At 38.2% G+C, this 21,025-nt stretch overlaps 3 protein-coding genes across 3 annotated transcripts; 1 reads left to right on the top strand and 2 right to left on the bottom strand.

The window, feature by feature from the left end:
• Window positions 1-1,186: 1,186 nt before the first annotated feature.
• LOC144657827 (somatostatin receptor type 4-like) lies at window positions 1,187-4,367 on the top strand. The gene has a single exon (XM_078518192.1). It carries the CDS (start codon window positions 2,568-2,570, stop codon window positions 3,684-3,686), a length of 1,119 nt encoding a protein of 372 aa, XP_078374318.1. The 5' UTR covers window positions 1,187-2,567; the 3' UTR covers window positions 3,687-4,367.
• Window positions 4,368-4,453: 86 nt separating this feature from the next.
• Window positions 4,454-6,957, bottom strand: LOC144657828 (substance-P receptor-like). Its single transcript, XM_078518193.1, has one exon. The coding sequence runs from the start codon at window positions 6,743-6,745 to the stop codon at window positions 5,666-5,668; it is 1,080 nt and encodes a 359-aa protein (XP_078374319.1). The 5' UTR covers window positions 6,746-6,957; the 3' UTR covers window positions 4,454-5,665.
• Window positions 6,958-13,727: 6,770 nt separating this feature from the next.
• Window positions 13,728-20,937, bottom strand: LOC144657826 (zinc finger MYND domain-containing protein 12-like). Its single transcript, XM_078518191.1, has 8 exons — window positions 20,717-20,937; window positions 18,197-18,338; window positions 17,045-17,216; window positions 16,745-16,914; window positions 15,972-16,094; window positions 15,483-15,606; window positions 15,006-15,151; window positions 13,728-14,539 (listed from the first exon to the last, which is right to left on the bottom strand). Exons 1-8 carry the CDS (start codon window positions 20,824-20,826, stop codon window positions 14,426-14,428), a joined length of 1,101 nt encoding a protein of 366 aa, XP_078374317.1. The 5' UTR covers window positions 20,827-20,937; the 3' UTR covers window positions 13,728-14,425.
• Window positions 20,938-21,025: the final 88 nt, after the last annotated feature.

Below are 21,025 nucleotides of genomic sequence, written 5' to 3'. Positions count from 1 at the left end.
TTGTCATTCTTGTCTACTCTCAAGGGACTTTTTTAATTTCTCAAGGGAATATTTTAATTTCTCAAGGGATTACTTTCCGCTGTGGGTTATCACGCGATCTCGTGGAAAAAACGTGACTTGTCATTTACAAACGTTATATAACAATGTTAAAAGTGACATGTCAGCTTTCTTATCTCAACGCACGTGTGTCTGAAAAGCGATCTATAAAAAGCGTCGCACAAACAATGGATTGCGTAACTAAAACACGAATAAATAGCCACTAGCACTTACATCGTTTAAAAATTACAAACGTCAAAAATAAACCATACCAAAAAACTTGCTCTTTTCAAAGATATTATTGAAGTTAAAACAAATGCAAGAGATGGGGGCTTCTTTTAAGGCTTCTTTTTTAGGCCAAATTTGGTCGCTACAAGCGCCCATTCTATTTCGTCATCAGCCTAGGTCGTTAGGGAAGTGACCTCGCGTTGACAGCAATGTTGCATCACAGGCAGACCACCCTATGTGTTCGTGGTTAATTATTGTTGTTGACATGAGACGAACAAAAGAAATTTTGAAATCTATAAGGGTTACTGAAATAAAGCTCTGGAAATAACATATCTAACTACATTTCGCTCTAAATATCTCAATAAAGTTTAATGAAACGTTTATCGACTCATGTGTTGTATTTCTTCGCCTGCGCGGGCCGTTTTAAAGTTTATAGACATGAAAAAATTTTCTCTTGGGCCTTTTGAAATCAGAAGCGTTTTCTTCGAATCTTTTTTCGTGTTCGTGTTTTCAAATTATCAGTGAGACGTCACAAGATGCCTCTTGTAATACTGATAACAATATCTCTATATAACTTTAAGCACTTTTTTAACTGATTTAGCCGGCCGAAGGCCAGTAAGAGAGAAAGAGGAGACAAGGCTTGCAAGTCGGCGGCCGCCAGCAGCGACCTCCTCCACTTCAAACCGGAATTAACGCCAAACTACTGAAAATCTCACCTATCTGACGACGGCTATCGATCGGTGAGTTGTTGCTCTATCTCTTCGCCGAATTTGAACTTCATCCCTCCAATAGTTTCCGAGAAAATCCACGCTGAAATCATGCATACGGCATTTTGACTACACAGGATAAACCTTCGACTCATACTTCATGCAAAAAAAGTCGGTATCTCGAAGAGACTTTCATTTCTATGCGGCTTGGCTCGCGAGATAGCCTGCATAGCAGAAATCGTCGTTTTCTCGTAAACGAGTTCGGTGACTCTTAGTTCGAGAGTAGCGATCAAAGTAGTTCTATAAAATGAATACAGATCAATTTCTATGCACTTTCAGCATTACTCGCAAAGGAAATATAAGGAATTATATGGAAAATACAAGGTCTTCCAGCTCCTAAACGAATATGGTAACCCCCGTTTTTTATTTCAAAATTTAACTTCCCATAAGGTAAACAGCCAACTGGCAAAGTTTGTTTGGAAATCTATGAGCAGTTCTATTTCTAGGGAATCACCTTAACGTTAAAGACAAAGTCAGTGTACAAAACACAATCAGTATCTTTGAAAGGGTTCATTTTTTTCGGTGATACGGATGCTTTAAATTTGTTATGGTTTATTTTTTCAGAAATAAAATTTAATAAATATTAGAAAATTTTCTACCCTCGACATAATAACCTCACCCTCGACCCTCGACGCTCGACCAAAAGGCAGACTCTGTTTTAAGCCTTCGACTATATCTGTATCTTGTTTTTATCAATCAACTTCACATCACCGTTTGTGACCATGATTTTACAGTAATTACAGGATTACATTTCAGTGTTCGTTTTCTCGTCATCCACGTCCGTCCGGCTATTGTTAGCTGGGCAAGCTCCCGTAAGCGGCTATCTATCCCCTACGCCTCTAGTGGCCGCTTACGAGAACCATTCTCGTAAGCGGCCAGCTCCAGTTACGGACGCTTTTTTCGCATCCCGAGGGTGTCCGCTTACGAGAGCTTCGACTGTATCTGAGCAAGTCTCTTTAAAAGTTTGCCCTTGCTCTTGCATATTAGCACAAAACGGATCTGTTTATAGCCGAGAATATTATTAAAACAGCGTATGACAAGTTTGTAATTTATTCAATTTTTAGATTCAAAATTAGACAATGTCTATTGGGTAAGTTTGAATAGCACAGAACTTTTTTTTATTTGACGCGATTATCTGATCTAAACAGTTGAAGGCAGTTTATTTTCTTTTTCTAAGACACATTACTGTCTGCAAAGTCTGCCTTTAAGAATAGCTGTTATTTTATCACCGAAGTTTAGAAATTAGTTTGATTAGCGATAAAGTAATGCGACGCTTAAACCTGACAGGAATGTTTATTTCAATGGTGTATCGCGGTAAAACAATTAACAAAGAAATTGTCAAAGCTGACAGATAATCAAGCTGCTTTAAGGTATAAGTTCAAAAAATAAGATTTAATTAAAAAGGAAAAGGTGTTTAGTATGGCTATTGGACACTGTTAAGTATAGTGTCCATTTTCTGCGGTAGACTTTTAGAACCGTCCAACTGTGTCAAGGAATACGAACTGTTAGAGAAGTGAGCCCTCAGACTGAAAAAGGATGAAAGGGTCAGAGACCTTGAACACAACAACTGCTTGTTCCGCTGCTACTGAAAGCGAAGAGTGCTTTGTCTTAGATCCCCTGCCCGTAAAGATACTGCGTATGTGTGCCTACTGCATTGTGATTTTCGTCTCTTTAACTGGTAATTCTTTAATTTTAACGGTGACAAGGAAGACCAAAATGACAAACAGGAAATCTACTCATTATCTGATCATGAATATGGCCGTGGCGGATATTTTTCTTACTCTTTACATGCCTCGTGTAATAAGTCTCGTATATGCTGGGTTTGAATGGCAAGTTGATGGTTTATCGGGTGAGATATTCTGTAGAATATCAACACTGCTCAACCAGACGTGCATGGCAGCCTCTATTCTCACAGTTGTGGCGATCAGTTTTGATCGTTTCCTTGCTGTTGTCTTTCCTCTTCGAATACCGCTTCAAACGGTTCCAAGGACTAAACTAGTTATACTACTCATATGGATAACAGCTACTGTGTTTCGATTTCCAATGGTGTATGCAGCAAGTTTGTACAACGTAGATGGAAAACAGCATTGTTATATTCAACTCGATCAAACATTCGGCAGTGGAACTAAAAAGATCTATTACTTCATCAATCTTTTCTGCCTTTTTGCGGCACCTTTTCTCTTCATATTAGTCCTTTATTCTGCTATTATAGTCACTCTAAAAAGACGAAAACTACCAAAACCTGACAGCGCTTTAGGAATAAAATCATGGCAGCAACGCAAAGAAGAGACCACAAAAAAGGTTTTACATATGGTGACAGCCGTTGTAGTTGCATTTGTGTTGTGTTGGTTTTTGTATTTTATTCGTCTGATTTTGTTTTCCTATGATGTGGATGTTTCATGCAATGTTCAGTTTGTTCGCCTGTTCCTCGCACATTCTAACAGCGCCATTAATCCTTGTCTTTATGTGGCGTTCAGCGACAATTATCGCTGTGGCGTCAAAAAGATCTTTTCCCGACTTCCTTGCTTTCGATGTTGCTACACAAAAAATTACATTTTACCATCTGCAGAAGCGGCTGAAAACTGTAAAACTATATTCCACGAGGAAGATTTCAATGATGGCTGCAGGGAAAACTACTTATCTACAAAGTTGTAGTGTCGCGTGTTGTCTATTCACTATGGTAAGCATGTCGCTGGGTTTAAGCCTCCAGGAATGAGCACGCTTCACTACAGAGAACTTGAGCATTCAACAAATTGACGCCACTCTGGCACTTCCGTTTGGAAACGTAATCTGTTCAATGCTTTTTACTTAAGCCATCCTAAAGTAGCGGAAAATTTTGACCATTTTCATCAAAAATTACAAAGAAGGAGACTTGAGAAGTCTTTCTCTAACCTAACAGTGGAGTCTACCGTTTCTGGCAAGTTGGCGAAAAAGGAGATCTTCATAAACACTGAATGTTAAAATTGTACTGAGAAATTTGTAACTCGTACCTTGTAATTTTAGACCTCCATCGTTTTCGAGGTATTATATAAAAACCGTAGTGATTTGTTTTCGTCTCTAACGAACCTGGGGGGGGGGGGGGGTTTCAGGTATATAAAAGGGTAGGGATTTCACAAGTTTAGGTATACGGAAGGGTATGGAAATCTGTCATTTAGGTTTTTCAAAGGGCCTTTAATTAAAATATTTCGAACAGATGTGCAATTTATGGCTGTATTATTTCAATTTATTGAGCGCTACATAAAAATGACAAGAAAACGTCATATTCTAAGTCTATACCATGTCTTTCAGGTATACGAAAGGGGTACTTTTTTCAGTAATAGGTACGAAAGGGGTACAATTTCTGTCAAAAATGGTATATAAAAGGGTAAGGGGTAAGAGCTCGGGGCGGAGCCTCCCCGTACAAAACCTTCCTCCCCCCCCCCCCCGGCAAACGAACAATAAAGACTATTATCTTGCTTGCAATAAGAACTGCTGCCTTAGTATTAAACCAACACTAATGAGTTAAAAAACGGAGAAACGTCTATCACCAAATTGACAACATTTGTAATACACTGTAAGCACAAGAGGCGATCACTATAGAAATTTAATATCTCATAAAACTCGTTATTGGTTCAGCACAGATGGCGGCGTTTTCAGTTAGTTCAAGTGGGACTAGAGTGTAAACAACTTTAAATTCGATAATTCATCAGATTCATTAAGTCTTGAACAGAATAAACAAAGACAACATGGCTATTTCATTTATTCTCTTTTTTATTAATATTTACATTTTTATTGTTCGAAACATATTCTTCCGTGGAGGCTAGTAATTTGCTTCGTTTAGCTGTAAGCCTAATTGCTCAGGCCAACGGAATACTGGGTTTATAACAGCAATAAATGTTTTTATAATAACAATAAATTCCTGCGATTCTCCAGAAGAAATACTTTTTTAACATTTAGCTCGGGCGATGCTGCGCATATCAGCATCCACATCAATCGATAGTTTTCTTTACATCTCCAAATTTTGGTAACGAAAGGAAATGCAATTTTATTAAAGTTGAATGCTCCTCCGTATATTATATGAGTGTTGCCTTTGTATTATTTGCCTGACAGGAGCGTTTCCGATATATACAAAGTCTTACAGACGCTAAATTACTTGTTTCGAGGATGAGTTTAATATTTAGAGACTATCCCAAGGCATCGTATCATGCCTGGAAGAAAAATAAATTTCGTATTCACCAGCTGTAAATACACAAAAATCAATACATTTTACAAGAAGTGCCATTGTCAACTTAGGCTAATACAATCTGTAATATCTCCTCAAACCTATTCAATAAATATGCGTGCCACTGATGCCCGATACAACAGTGAAGTACAGTGAGTCATATTTGCAATATCCTATTTACAGTTCAGGAGTTTACGCCAGCAAAAATAGTTCGTCGGCTTTGTCTCAGTGAAGCCGGCTCAGTGAATCTCAGCCCTTTGTGACAGACCAGACTTCATTTTTTTGGCAGGCAAGAAACGCGTTCGTGCTAAACGGAAGGCGAGTACGTTGCATTTTTCACCAAAGACAAACATTCTTCCCTTTCTGTTTGCCAATATGTTACGCCTTGCTTTCTGCTCGTTTATTGCTGTTGTTATAATTTGTTTCATGTCTGTTAATTTTCCTCCTGTGGAAATATCGACAGACTAACTGCATTTGAGGGGGATACCCTCTGTGTGAAATTTTCCGAGCTAGCGAGGCACCTACCAAGCGGGCATCGGTTCAGAATATTTTTTACTCCTACACGAAAATTTTCGTTCAACAAAAGATACAAACAGGGGTTAAGAGCGCTGTTGAGATGAGCCAAGAACAGCCTTAGGAATAAAACATCACAGGTGACCTGTATTTTATAAGAAAACAGAATAAGTTGAACAAAATAAAGAAGCCAACACAACACAAATACAGCCACCACTATCAACACCATGCGTAGAACCTTCCTCTTTATCATCGCGTCTCTTCTCTTTTCTCTTCCCATGTTTCGTAACACCTCTTCCCCAGGAACTTTTCTTAGTTTCAGGGAGATCAGAATGCCGGAATACAGCACAGCAATCACTGACAAAGGAACAGCAAACAGACCGATAAGAGTAAACTTGTAGTAAGTCTTCTCGGCACCTTTGTAAAATGCATCGTCCAGAGACAAGTAGCAACTCCACCGGCCATTATTGTCATAACCTGTTTCAAGTCCGTACAGCATTGGAAGGCGAATAGTGACGGATAAAAACCATATTATCGCGATGATTATTAGACAAACTTTCTTTGTAATAATGGTCTTCAGCGGCACAACCACAGCGAAAAATCGATCACAACTAATGGCTACCACAGTAAATATAGACGCACATATGGCCGTTTGATGCATGAACACAGCTAATTTACAAAATATAAGTCCTATCATTCCATGTACCTGCCACGTATAGCCTGCGTACCACACCGACATAACCCGAGGCATGTAAAATGTTATTAACAAATCTGCCACGCACATGTTCACGATGAAAAAGTTGACACTCTTTCGCAACCGCTGTTCTTTCCATACCACAGCAATTATCACAGAATTTCCAAGCAAAGATACAACTAGCAGGAAGCAATAAGAAACGATTCGCAGCATCTTCACAGCTGTTGAATCGCGCACAAAACATTCATCGCTCGCGGCAGTTTGGACTTTCCCCGTCTGATTAAACGTTTCGTTTGCAAGCGACATCACTTGAGAACTTCAACGCTTCTTCACCATTAGCTAGAAAACACTTGCTACTTCTATTTTCAACTGAGTTTCGCAGCTCCTTGTTAAAATATCGATGTTAAGTTACCCCACTGTTATTCGGTTCTGAACGGAGCTCTAAACAAATGCTTAATAACGATATTGCTTGTGTCACCGACCGTCTAAATGCTTATCGATCAGTGCGATAATCCTGTCTTTTTATTTATGGTAATTAAGCTCATAAAATTGCCGGCGTTGAAATTCGAAAATTAAATACACCTGCGGGACAGCTACATGTCAATGTAGTCTCAGTCGAGAAATCATTTAATGAACGAAAAAATCCTACAGTTGTCGATAAACTGTTAAGAATATACTGCAGTTTAGTTTGCATTAAGTACTAAATTCTTCATACTCTAAACGAAGACTTGGAAAAAGAATTATCGTTTCGATGAGGGAAAAAAACAAGTGGATATGGGCAAACACGGGGGATTGTAGTGATGACGTCTTTGCACAAGCATCCATCAATCTTCAATAGCATTGAATTTTTTTCACTTTTCGATACAGCTTGTGTTGGTCTTACATCGTACTAGCCAATAGTTTTGTGATTTTACAATTCAGACTTACTGTACACAGTGTTTGAAATCCTATTTTCTGGCGTAAACATATATTTGGTCAATTTGACAAGAATGTCTGATATTCTTGTTATCACCAATTGTTTCGTTTTATAATTTTTCAAGATTTTTGCAACAATTTTTTAATAAACTATATCAGACAATGCTAAAATACTGGTTTTCTTAGCTGGGGGTTATCTTTGGTGAAGATGTCATGTAATGCCAGTATTTTTGTCATGTGATGCCAGTATTTTGGGTAAATGTTAGCATTTTACAAAAATGGTTTTGACATTTTCTTAAGCACAGACGCTTCTGATCTTGATAGCGGACGTTAACCGGAAGTCAAATGTTTTCTTTTTAATTTTGGCGTGTGTTATCGACATGTAGTCAAAATCCAAGTGCAGTGGAATACGCTGTGTCAGGAGCCCATGGCTGTGTCGATTTTGTAACAAACCGCCACCACTACCAGCCACACAGCAAAGTGAGGTGACTCCCAGACTAGTTACCAGTCGCTTCAGCGTTACAAGATGGGAGGTTTTTGTTAACCCCCGCTGAATCACGTGAAGGCTGATTTACTTTCTAAGCCACTTTTTTCTGTTCTCTGGGGGGGGGGGGGGGGGGGCGGGGAGAGATTGTTTTTTTGGTGTCTAACTTTAATCGTAAAATCTTTGAATGCGGTGAAATGATTGTGCAGCTGACCAGCTCTCTAAACAAGAAAATTTCCTTAACTGAAGAGTCCACAAACAGTTAATTTTTAGAAAGGGAAATGTGTCACTTTTTAAGGAAGCACTCCGTACAAAAGTGTTTTCGGAGTTCCTTTTTAACTTTGATAAAGTCTACCAAAGTGCAAAAAACTGAAGAAAGTGAAGTGAATTATTCTCTCTTTTCAAAAGCAAGTGAAGAATTTCGTACAATAATTTCCAGAGAGATATGCGTTAAAAAGTGTTGTTTTTCTTTTTAATTTCTCCTTGAATCAGTCAAGTACAGTAGAATTGAAATGGGCCTGCTCTAAGTTACAACCACCATAGAAAGACAGCTTTTACAACTCCATGTTTTACGACTCCATGTTTTACAACTCCATGTTTTACAACTCCATGTTTTACCACTCCAGTCCATGTTTTACAAATCCATATTTTACAACTCCATGTTTTACAACTCCATGTTTTACAAATCCATGTTTTACAACTCCATGTTTTACCACTCCAGTCCAAATGAGTATACAGTCGAAGCTCTCGTAAGCGGACACCCTCGGGACGCTGACTCGTCCCCAGTCGTCTCTTATGCGAAAATTGCAAGACGCGAAGGATGATGGGAAGGAGGAAAGTTCCTTCGCTTCTTCTCTTCCTTCCCATGATTCCCTCCGCGTTGAGCAGTCGACTCAAGACGGACTCAAAAGACGACTGGGGACGAGTCAGCTCGGGACGCGAAAAATGTGTCATTAACTAGTACGAGAATGGTTCTTGTAAGAAACTGAAGGCCTGTTTACATGGAGGGAAGGTGCCCTGGCTATTCGAGTTACCCGGCTAGAAGGGATGAAACATGTTGCAGTGGTGGTCTGAATTCCGCTCAAAATTTGCAACGGAAACTACATCCTTTGACTCGATAATTTGGAATAACTGCAATATAAGGATAGACGGTAAACCGATCTATTATCAGAATTATGTGAACAGTCTCTTGCCCAGTTTCCGGCCACTTTAGTTTGTAACTCTCTCATTTATCGGTTCTGATTTTTTGTTCGAGTTCATTACTCCTGTACATTGGCTGTGCGCGTTGATTGCCATTTTTTGCGCGGTGTGCCGCCGGCCGTCCGTTCCGGCCTCACATTTTTCCCTCCCGCTCGACTCCTGTCTCTGGCGGTGTTCTTCAGTTTTCGTTGCTTCTCCCTGCCGTTTTTTCCTCTCCCGTTCCTCTCCTCGCTGGCGGTCTGTGTGTTCCGCTCTTCTGTCGCTTGTCTCTCTGTTTCTCCTCCGGTCTTCATTTTTCACTTTCTGTCTGTGCTCGTGGCCGGACTGGCTCCTCTGCTCTCTCTGCCTGTCGGGCGCCCCTTCACTTCTCTTTTCTCTTCCCTTCTCGGTTCCTCGCGGCTCTTGTCGGTGCTTGTGTCGGGCGCATGTCCCTCGTTTCCCTTCACCCTCGCCTGCCCCTCCCCATCAATTGTGCTGAATGTTCCTTTCTGTGGGCTTCGGTGGACGAAATGATTCGATACCGACGAATGTATTGGCCGGAACTGGGCACAGACTGAATGCTAGTGTGATTCTTGTCAGTGATTTGATGTTTGCTTTGAATAATGTTGATTCCTTTAACACAGCTAAAGGCAAGGGATTAAAAGATACAAATTACTTGACCTGGACTTCAATTCGATTTTCGGTACCAAAGTATTTAAAGAATCTAAATGTCGATGGGAGAAACGTGTTAAGATCACTGGAATTTAAATGTGGTGACAAAATCTTTGATCCAACCTCGAGCAAGAGTAGAAACTTTTACGCCCTTCTTATTCAAGACAAAGCCATACATTCTAGAGGTTTTTGCAAAATAATGTCAAACTTTAGCATTAGTGAGGAAGAGACTCGCAAAGCATTTATATTAACAAAATCAGTTGCTTCAGAAACGTTTGCTCAGTGTTTTCAGTTCAAGATCTTAAATGACATTTTGTTTTTAAATACCAGATTAGCAAAAATTGGGAAGATCCCCAATGACCTATGTACGTTCTGTCGATCCTCTCAAGAAACATTAGAACATTTCTTTTACCAATGTCCTTATTCAACAGAATTTTGGCTTAGATTTGAAAACTTTTGGTTAACAATTACAAAAGAGCAAATAAAACTTAATTATAAAAACATTATATTAGGAATATTAGATGAGAAATCTAGTCTGCTCAATTACTTTATTATTTTAGGTAAACTTTATCTGTGGAAATGTCGTAAGAATAATCAAACCCCTCTTTTTTTGCCATTTGAAGATATAGTCCAGAGAAAATACGAGACGGAGAAGCTTATAGCCTCTCAAAACAATTTGGCCTTAAAAAAATTTCAGGCTAAATGAAAACTTTATCTTGAATAGAAATCAAGCTTTATATATCAAGGACTAGGTGCTGTCTGTAAGTTAGTTTCTTGTAAATATGGATATAGAAAACAATTGTGTAAATTATTATGTGTTATAATAGTATGTAATATAATAGTAGTAGTATGTGTAAGTGTAGTATGTGTAAGTCTTTTAGTACCAGCGTAAGTAGAATATCATATACTGTAACAACTTAGAATATATCTTTGTAAATAGGACATAATATCATAAATTTGTATTGTAATTAGTGTAGGCAGAGCCCGTTAGTTGTGTAAGTGTTGTAATTATTGTGTGTTCGTAATAGTAATAAAAATAAAAAATAAAATAAAAAATAAAAAAGAAACTGAAGGCCTGTTTACATGGAGGGAAGGTGCCCTGGCTATTCGAGTTACCCGGCTAGAAGGGATGAAACATAGCCCGCTTTTACATGCAGAATTCATAGCCTTTCTACCCGAGTTGAGACAGCGTCAGACTGAGTGACTGAGGGTTTTCGTTTGAGGCCGGAGGCCGGACGTATCGTCCGGTCGTTTCCCATTCCACGTCCGGTACTTTGATACCAAACCCTAAACCCAAACCCTGAAGCGTGTCACAGCGTGGAAAAACCATGTAGCTCCAAATGATTGAAGAAAAATAAGACTTTTTATGAATAATCAAGGCTATAGGTCTTCAAACCTAATTTATTTTGATGTGCAAGGTCTTAGAAGTTTACTGCGTCCATTTATGGTGGGATTCAATCGAAATTCAACAGTCTTTGGCCGCCAACCCTAACCCTGAGTTAGGATAATCATTCCTACGAAAATTTCGAATTAATTTGCTGTTGCTCAAAGAAAAATTTTCCAGCCTACAGAGAAAACTAATTTGATCTAATTTTGGTCAAATAGCACTGTTTGGGTCCAGAATTTATACATTTTATGCCATTAACTTCAAATTTAATTTAAGAACACGCGCAAGCCGGGATAAGCCCGGGCATAACCTTTAACATGGCAAAAAGCTATATATCCTGCCTAGATGGGTGCCCCGGCAGACCGAGAGCCCCGGCAAGGCGGATTCCCCGTCTTGCATGTAAACGCTTTGATGCGTTTTCTAAAGAAACGTAGGAAAAGTTGGCTCGCCCAGGGTAGCTCGGTTAGCCGGGCAACTCGATTAGGGTTATGAAAATACAACATGCTGCCGTAACCCACCGTTTCCACACGTAGCGGCATCTGTTCGATAGCGTCACTTTTCTGTTCAAGCATCTGCCCTGTTCTCCCTCTTAGATCTTTCCTTTCTGTTTTACAAAGGCTCTGGCAGTGTCGCCAGATTGTTACCGGTGCTTCGGTTCGCGTTCTAAATAACAAAGGAGGCTAGAACTCCTTTCACGTTTAAGTTGAGTGTGGTTTCATTCTTCTTGTTACTTATAGATAACATTACTCGTGTTACATATACTCGTGTTTCGTAAAACTTATAAATAGCAAGACTCGCAGTCACGAAACTTCCGGTTCACGAAAGCAAAACTTAAAGTCACGAAACGTCTGTTAGGGTGCAATGCCACCTCTTATTCACTTTGAATGGTTTTAAATTGAAGGCGAGGGAAGGCTAGCCGGACATTTCTGTTCAAGGATGTACATACGACACTCATTTGTCGTCTTGGAGCCTATTATCTCTCTTCTAGTGCCAGAAGTACCCCGGGGGTACTCCCTAAAATACTTATACGTATACGGGTATATTCCGCCCAAGGGGGTCGTGATTTTGGAACTTCTGTTGTATGAATGGGGTGTTAATTTTAAAGACGATTTTTAAAACGAAGTATGATAGTTTGAACGCATGAAAGTTTCAACTTGTCAACAGCCAAATTGGGTATTGAACACTAACCTATTTCTAGAATGGGGTATCATTTTGATTGCAAATTATTTCTATTAAACTAGTCGACCGACACATACCCACCCAGAACATACGCGAGTCCCCCTGGGGAAATACCACGGTGATCCACAGAAAAATTCAATGGTCCCCTAAGCGACGAACAAAAAGAGCTCCATAGATTACAGAACAACTTGAAAACCTTCAACGGATTAGGAGACCCCCCCCCCCCCCCCCCTTACAGAACCTGTTTTAACTGCAATATTGATTCTTAAAACCTTATTAATGATGTAATTCTGTCCTTTTATGCTCTTTGACTCTTTCACCTGGATATCTTCGACGATAGCACCAGAATAACCTGGCTGCGCTATAGCTACAATCCCCGTCAATACCCTTGGGAAGGTCGTCAAGTTTTCGCTCCCCTCCCCCCTCATTCAATGTTGAAGTCTACCTACAGACCTCAATCACAGCATATTGTCTATCATAATGTTCAGAAATACTTCAACATTGATATGGGGGAGAGGGGGGGACTGCATTCATGTCGAAGTTTTTGAAATTGCGGTGTATATGTACAACCTTCCCAAGAGGTTATGTCTGGGATTGTAGATCGCACCCCGCGTGAAAATTTCACTAATACGACTACGTAAGTATCAGAGAGATATGAAAAGCGGCTTGCACGTTGATCAAAGTAGCAGTAGGAGTTCTTTGTGTTACAATGGTATTTCTTTGCTCCTGTACAAGTCTACATATCTTGCCACTAATGCAACAGCTTGCACTGATCATTGCAATACAAAAACAGACCCCCCCCCCCCCCCCCATCCGCCGCTACAACTTTGAAATTCTCTACGTCTGTTTATACTTTCGCAGTTCAAGAGTTCTAAAAGCCGGCGTATTAAAATAAGTTTGAAGGGATGCCGGATGAGGCTTAAAATCAAGACAAGATGCTGGATAGGAAAAATACTGGCGTAATAATAACTAAAATTGTTTTGGCGAGAAAGAGATGCCTTGCTTGTTGCAGGCAAGAAAATATAGGATGTCCTGAAATTAAGGTGGCCCGCGGGTATTTACGAGGCTGACCGTGCCCTTTTTGAAGCGCGCTTTAAAACGGGAAAACGTGAAGTGATTGCTTAGATTTTTAAGAAACTGAAAGAATAATGCTTAAATTATATAAAATGATAAATTTTATGGCGATCAAACGCGATTTGTTAAAGTTATGAGCGATTTTCGGAAGCCTTCGTTTTTAATAAAATGCGATTATTTTGAAAATGCCACGGTGAATTTTTCTGTAATTACCCCCAAAACGCTGCCAAACAGTTGAAGTTTACTCAAAACAACTTACAGGAAAATCCACTCCGTAGATTTCCTGAACGAGCGACATCTTTATTTTGCCTTTAAAAACTGTTGTTTAGTGAATTTGGATTTTCATTTTCTTTTTTTAATGACAAGGAAGGACAGTCTGACTAACAAATAAAACAAAACGGTATAAAAAATTTTTATTAGTGTCTGTACATTACTGTTTTTATCGACTATACATTAACATCACATTGTAGTAACGGCAGCCATGAGGCACAAACTTACTGCGACTCACCACTGCGTACAAATGTATCTACAGGTGAACATCAATAGCAACTATGAGCCTTTCTCTGACACCTTTTCTCGGGCTGCTTTAAATGGCTGTATTCACGCTATACAATCTTTTTTTTAAGAAATCTGTGATTTATAACGATGTTGCTAAGAACGCACCCAAAGCTGAAATTTGGGTAAGAATTCAAATTTTTACATCTGTTGTAAAAACTAGAAATACATGAATGGATATTTAGTGTAACAGATCTGATGTCAGGAAAAGTCGGAGGTAACAGATATGTACACTTTCCTTCAGTTTTCTACCTCATATTAAATGTACACAAAACTTGTATACGAAAAGAACAGCTTACCGGTACGTGTACAAAGGCATTGCCTTTCCGAAAGATTTACTGTAACACTTCATTGTCTTAAAAATTGAAAAACTAAGAATGTCTCCTCCATGCTCAAATTGTCAAAAAAATAACAACGTCCACCCTTAGTCCAAAAACTTTACTTTCTTTTAAAATATGTGTACTGTCCAAAGAATGGCCATGAGTCCTTTCTTGGGTTTTCACATTTCTAAGACTGTGTATTCTTACTGTTTGCCTTTCTGCTACATAGACCGTTCAACTGCTTTAAGAAATTCAACAACATTTCTCATCGTTTCCTCGTCAGACGAAACGGTGTTCTCACATGCTGTGCGAGCTTTGATTCCAAAATCTCTTGCCTGCCAAAAAAATATAAAATCGTCAGTGAACGGAAGGGAAACACTGAAACTAAAGTTGTGAAAAAGAAAAAGAAATGTCGTTTTACGATTTATAGAAAAAGTTGTCTATAGCCAATAAATTACAATCCATTTATCAGATCCATGGTCATACAGTAAAATGAAAGACGAATTGTGAACAAAACCTGCCGGGGGAACGAAATTAATCTCCTATTGGCAAATGTCACGGTTTATGTGACAACCAAATTAAAATGACCATTTATTTTTTCTGTAGTGTTCGCTCTACAGAAGAAGCATGGACTTAGTGAAACATTTTTTACTTTACTTTATTAATTCCAGTTCTGTTTTAAAAGGTAAAAATTAACTTAACACTAACAGAACAGGCTTCTCTTAGGGTTCCGTTCAAGATTTCTGACGAGCATCTGCATTACGTTTTTGGGGAAACTCCCTGGACATTTCAATCACTTACTTTGGGCATGTCTCCTAAGATAAACTGTAACATGGTCGTGGTGAAGTAGATTTTACACATGACTGCAGGAGTCTGGACTGATTGTTGTTCTCGCAAGTCTAATATGGCATTGATCACCTGAATAGCTTCTGCTTCTTGAGCTTCATCTAGTAAAGAGAAAAGCATTTTTTTTGAAGTTAATTTCAAACATAAATACTATATAACAAAACTCTAGAATCTGATTGATCATCAGCAGCCTGAAGTCAGCCCTGATAGGACAGTATACACATTATGTTTGTAATGGGTAATGCGTCTCGGCCAAAAACACTACAAATCTTTAACTCAAAGAAAAAAAAAGGAAAAGGACATTCCTGAGTGGGAATAATTTTTGACACCTTGAAGTAACTTAAACAATTCATAGGAATTACATGTAATTTACAAACGCTTCTTGACAACTTCTAACTTGTCAGATTAGCAAAACATGTTTTCTACATGTACCTAAAATGTCAAAATCTGTTGGAAGTCCGGAGTTAAAAGCTGGTCCTATCCCAGAAGGCTCTGCAGGAGTCTTTGTTCTTTGTCCTACCAATCTTCCAAGGTGCTCATACCAGATATCAGTTACCTAAAGATACAAGCATGTTTACTGTAAAATAGACAAGTATCCACATGAGCTGGAAATATGAGCCAGTATAAACTTGGTAAGATCCATATTCATACAATATAAGTTACATCAACATAACATGTACATGTAGATTCCCTGGGCGCATGCAGCACAAACAACAACATTGTAAGCTCCAGATTGCAGATTAAAAAGCTGCTGCACCACTATGAAAAAGTTGTGTAATTGCGCTGGAAATTTGAACTCTTCACTTTTGCTTTAATTTCATTTTTTCTGAAAAGTTTAGATAATTTTCTGCTAAACATTGTAATACAAACTGAGTCCTATAAGTAAATGGGTGCACTAAAAGATGAATACAGCTGCAGTACCTGATTGTATAGAGAGAAGGCAACATCCAGCTTGTTCTGTCTATAAAATACATTGGCCATGTGAAAATAACCTCCAGATGTTCTGATGTCATTTGTGCCGTGTACTCTTGACGAATGGTAGATCTATTGTTGATGGAAAAGTTTTTTTCAGCATGAACTTCATTATATGCTGAACTTACAAGTATAATACGCCTGCAATGCATGCAGCTAATTATCAACAATATTAAAGGCCTATAATGGCTTACGATAGCTAAATCATCAATCAACATGCATATGTGTAATGTTTGCTTTGTTTCAGTTTCATTATCTGCTATAACCCAATTTAAAACAATGTTGGATTTATCAACATAATTGCCAAAAAAGTGAGTTCATGTGTTATCATAATAAATAATTCTACCAAAGACAGTGGAAAAGGCAGCACATACATAACTTATGGTAATTCTTGACATAGAGAAAAGAAACACTTGAGTCATGTGGTTCAGAGAAAAGTTTAAAACTATAGGAGCCTCAAAGTAAACAGACATGAATTTTTTCCCCATTCAAAGACATCTGACAATTGACTTTTAACTTACAAATTTTCATATCCAGGCAATACAATCTCAGCATAACAATCTCAGATACTACACATCCTTCATAGAGCTATAGCTGATGTGGCTGCCAAGTGGGGGAAAGATTAATTGGAGAGACATCTGTTTGCTGTGGCTGACTTATAATTTAACATGATCCCTTGAAAAAAGAAATGTTGTTATATATCATATCAGGTCCAAACTCACATCATCAGCCAGTTGTGCAAGAGCTTCAGGGTAGTTTCCCTGTGCAGCATACAGCAATCCCAAGTTTCTAAAAAGCTTTGACTTTATGCTGTCAGGACACTCTGGAGTCTTAAGTACTGTCCACTGCGCCTGAGCTAAGTACTCCTCAGCTTGAGATAAACGACCAAGACCTAAAGGAAAAAAACATAAACTTAACAACTTGTTAGCAAACTGAAAATCTACCTATCATTTATCTACTCTAAATTCCAGAACATCAGTTAGATAACATAATTATTATATTTACTTCAATATACTAGTTACCTATACTGGCTTCACCAAGTATAAGGTATGACGGCACAAGCTCAATGCTACTCAAACCATAAACTTCAATGGAGAATTTCAAGGATTCCAATGCAGCAGGTACCACTCTGTCATATCTAGCTTCAAAAAGTAACTTCTGTCCTTCAGTGCGACATAACTCAATCATTTGCTTCTGTTATTTTGGAAGAAAGAACAAAAAAAATATTTACTAGAAATATTGCATATGAAACTAGAGTTCTTCACTCTAGACTGGTTAATTTAGTTGTTAGAAAAAGTTGGCTCAGATTTAAGCAAAAAATAAATGCATACTGATCATGTACCTGTCGTGGTTCAAGGCTTGTGTGTATACTGAGAAAATACAAATGACTCATGGGATATTCCATATTATTACCATGAGAAAATGTTGTGTAACTATTTTACACCATGCCATAGAAAATAGACTTACTACATTTTGTCAGGAATAAGATCGCAGGGTATTTTCCTTTAAATTATTTGTTCTAGAGTATGGTAATGTATGATAATGAATATCAAAAATGGAAAAATACCAAATTGTACCAAAGGTAACATAATTGAAGCACAACAAAGCTCGCTGAGATAAAATCTAATGTGGTCTATCAAGTGGAGAAATTACGAGCTTCTTGACTTATTGAGAAAGTGTCCAGGAAAATCTTTGGCTTGACTTTATAGCACACAGACTGAGCGTAGCAGAGGGTAGCAAAGGATGTGTTGTCAGCCTGTTTTACCATCCTTTCCAACCTAACTAGTCAATAAGTATTGTAATGTATCATACCACCATTAAATTCTATCATACCACAATTAATTCTATGGTGGTATGAACCATCAATTTTTGAGCTTATTATTGATTTGTTGGAAAGTTGTGAAAATGTCTTGGTGGGTGTTCTGAATTGCAGGTGTGAAATAAAAAATAACTCTACATGAGCAATTCAGAATATTCAACAATTATTTTTTACTGAACATTGAGATGTAAGAGAAACTATTCAGATTTAAAATGACTAGGGCAAATAGTGCCTGAAAAATAGCTGCTGCTATTGCAGTGGCCTACTGTTCTTTTGCCTAGCTTTTATAAGCTTATTATGGACCATTACCAGTACTTAAAATCAAATTGATATAATAACAAACTTTGTAAAATACCTGTCTGACTATTTGTTGCTGTTTTCTGTGCTGCCTTTCTTCTTCTGATCCAAGAAATGGAATAGGAGTCCGTAATGGAATCAGTAACTGACAAATCTTCTCATGAATTCCCAGCCAGTCAGCTTTCTGGTGCTCTGGGCCACTGAAATGGAGTGCAATTATTAAATAGACAGATTTAGCAAGAGAACGGGAACGATAGTTGACGATGGGGCTCGCATTAAAAATGCCCATGTATGGGTGTTTTTATGTGCGCGCTACCCATATATGTGCATTTTTAATGCCTGCGTCATCGTGAACTGACGTTCCCGTTCTCTTGCTAAATCCATCTAATAGCTCACATGTGAGAAACCTTAGGTTTCATTTGTGGATTAAACTTGTACTTTTCAAATTGAAGTTTATTATTTTGATGTTATGATTATCATGACATATCTGCTGTGGTTTCAATTTATCTTTGGTTTAACACTTTTGAAACCAGTTTGAATTTTAGAAGCTTGTTTCAATATTCATTACCACGACTGAAACAAAGGAAAATAAAAATCAAATTGGTTTAGACAAATTTAAATCACAACATACCAGTATATACAAGCTAGACATCAAGGAAAAGAAATATAAAACTGTTTACTAATTTACCAGCATTTCACCCTTTTTTTCGACGTTTTTGCTTGTTTACAAGCTAAAGTAGGAGAATAGGGGTTACGTGAACAAAATTTGGAACCATATATTTGTAAACTCTCAAGGGACTTTTTTAATTTCTCAAGGGACTGTTTTAATTTCTCAAGGGATTACTTTCCGCTGTGGGTGATCACTTGCGATCTCGTGGAAAAAACGTGACTTGTCACATTTACAAACGTTATATAACAATTTTAAAAGTGACATGTCAGCTTTCTTATCTCAACGCTCGTGTGTCTGAAAGGCGATCTATAAAAAGTGTCGCACAAACAATGGATTGTGTAACTAAAACGCTAATAAATAATCACTAGCACTTACATCGTTTAAAAATTACAAACGTCAAAAATAAACCATACCAAAAAACTCGCTCTTTTCAAAGATACTATTATTAAAGTATTATTGAAGTTAAAACAAATGCAAGAGATGGGGGCTTCTTTTAGCTTAGGAGCGGTTAAAAATTAGGCCAAATTCGATCGCTACATGCAAGCGCCATTCTATTTCGTCATCAGCCTAGGTCGTTAGGGACGTGACTTCGCGTTGACAGCAATGTTGCATGAATCGGCTTTAAAACATGCGATCGTATCTACGCAGTTCGAGTGGAATTTCAGTCAAAGACAGCAAAAATTCTTTCGTATTTCATCTTCAAATATAATTCGAAAGCATTCACTGTATATATGGCTTTTGAATTTAATCCTGGGTCTTGATATCCGACCCTCGCAGAGCCTAGACAAAACGCGGCTTGAGTGTAACAATTTGTTTACGCCGCAATTATATGAGCAATGTTTTCTCTGACAGTAGTCGGAAATATCCGTATTTTTTTTCGTGCTTTTTCGTGGAGCAATCGCAACGATACGGCCTTGAACACATTGAACAGTGGTCCACCTATAACAATTCAAATATGGCGTCGCGAAAACAAAGCGTCGAACGCATATTTTGCTGTTTCATTTGCTAATTTCGCTGTCGTAATCGACTACCTCGAAAGGTCCTTGCAATTTTAAAGTATATAATTGTCAGATCTCGGTGAAATTTGCACTGTTTATTTGTGTAATGTTAGGAATATGTGTATAAATACCCGGCGCGGACGAGCCATTTTTGACAAAATTATATAGCTGCATTTCCTCCGCGAAGATAGGAAATTGTTAAAGCTGATTTCCAGTCCGTACTGCGCAGACTCGGGGGTTTGTTTACGTTTTTGTTTTGAATTCATTGAAACGTTACACTTCGTTGACAGCATACATGAAGTTTTTTAGTCCGCCATTACAGTTCGCTTCGTTCAAGAACTTCCGATGAGCTGAAACGTCGGTTTGAAATAGCGTCAAGGTTCTTCTACTTGTTATTATTTGTTCTGCAAGGATATCTGGCGTTAATAATGAAGAAACAGGTAAGTTTGTCACGTAATTTTTAGTTTTGCTTTGTTTGTGAGGCTCACATAAACACTGCAGCCGAGATTGCGCAGTACGGACTGTAATTCATCTTTAAACTAAACTACAATGAAACTGTAATGATAAGTTCGAAGAACAATGCACAGGATAAACCTTCGACTCATACTTCATACAAAAACGTCGGTATCTCGAAGAGACTTTGATTTCCCCACGACATGGATTCAAATAACCTTACATTTTTGTATCTTCAATTTCGGGTTATTCTATCCCAACAAATAATCGAATAGTTCAAAGATCTTCAAATACCGTATAAAGTCAGTGAGTCCGTTTGAATTATACTAACTTAAACAGGACCAGTTCTTCGTATTTTTTGTTAATTGAACACGAGGCAAAACATACTGCTAAAATTATTTTAGAGAAAACGAAAACGGCATGTAAACAGACATGATTTGAAGCGAGCAAAACTTACCAATAGTACGTTACTCGACAATCTGTACATTGAACAAAAGCTGGCTTCTGACACAATTCACATAAAAGTTTGACACCCTTAGGGTTAGCCAAGGGATTTATAGTATTCATGTCATTAACAATCGGCGAGATTGAGGATTATAAACTCTCAACATCTAAAAGTCATCTTTCTCTGACCGCCATATTGTTTCGAGGCGCGAGGAGTTGTGCAGTTGCTAAGCAACTTTCTTCGTGATCTGGCATAAATGTCTGTGGGCTCAGGAACTAGAAAGAAAAGTACCGGGGGACTGGATTACTGGAATAGGATTAA

Source organism: Oculina patagonica, chromosome 6, assembly GCF_052425735.1.
Source record: "Oculina patagonica isolate OP01 chromosome 6, crgOcupat, whole genome shotgun sequence".
Classification (NCBI taxonomy): domain Eukaryota; kingdom Metazoa; phylum Cnidaria; class Anthozoa; order Scleractinia; family Oculinidae; genus Oculina; species Oculina patagonica.
Note: the sequence above shows the minus strand (reverse complement) of the source record. Positions and strands in the feature narration are given on the sequence as shown.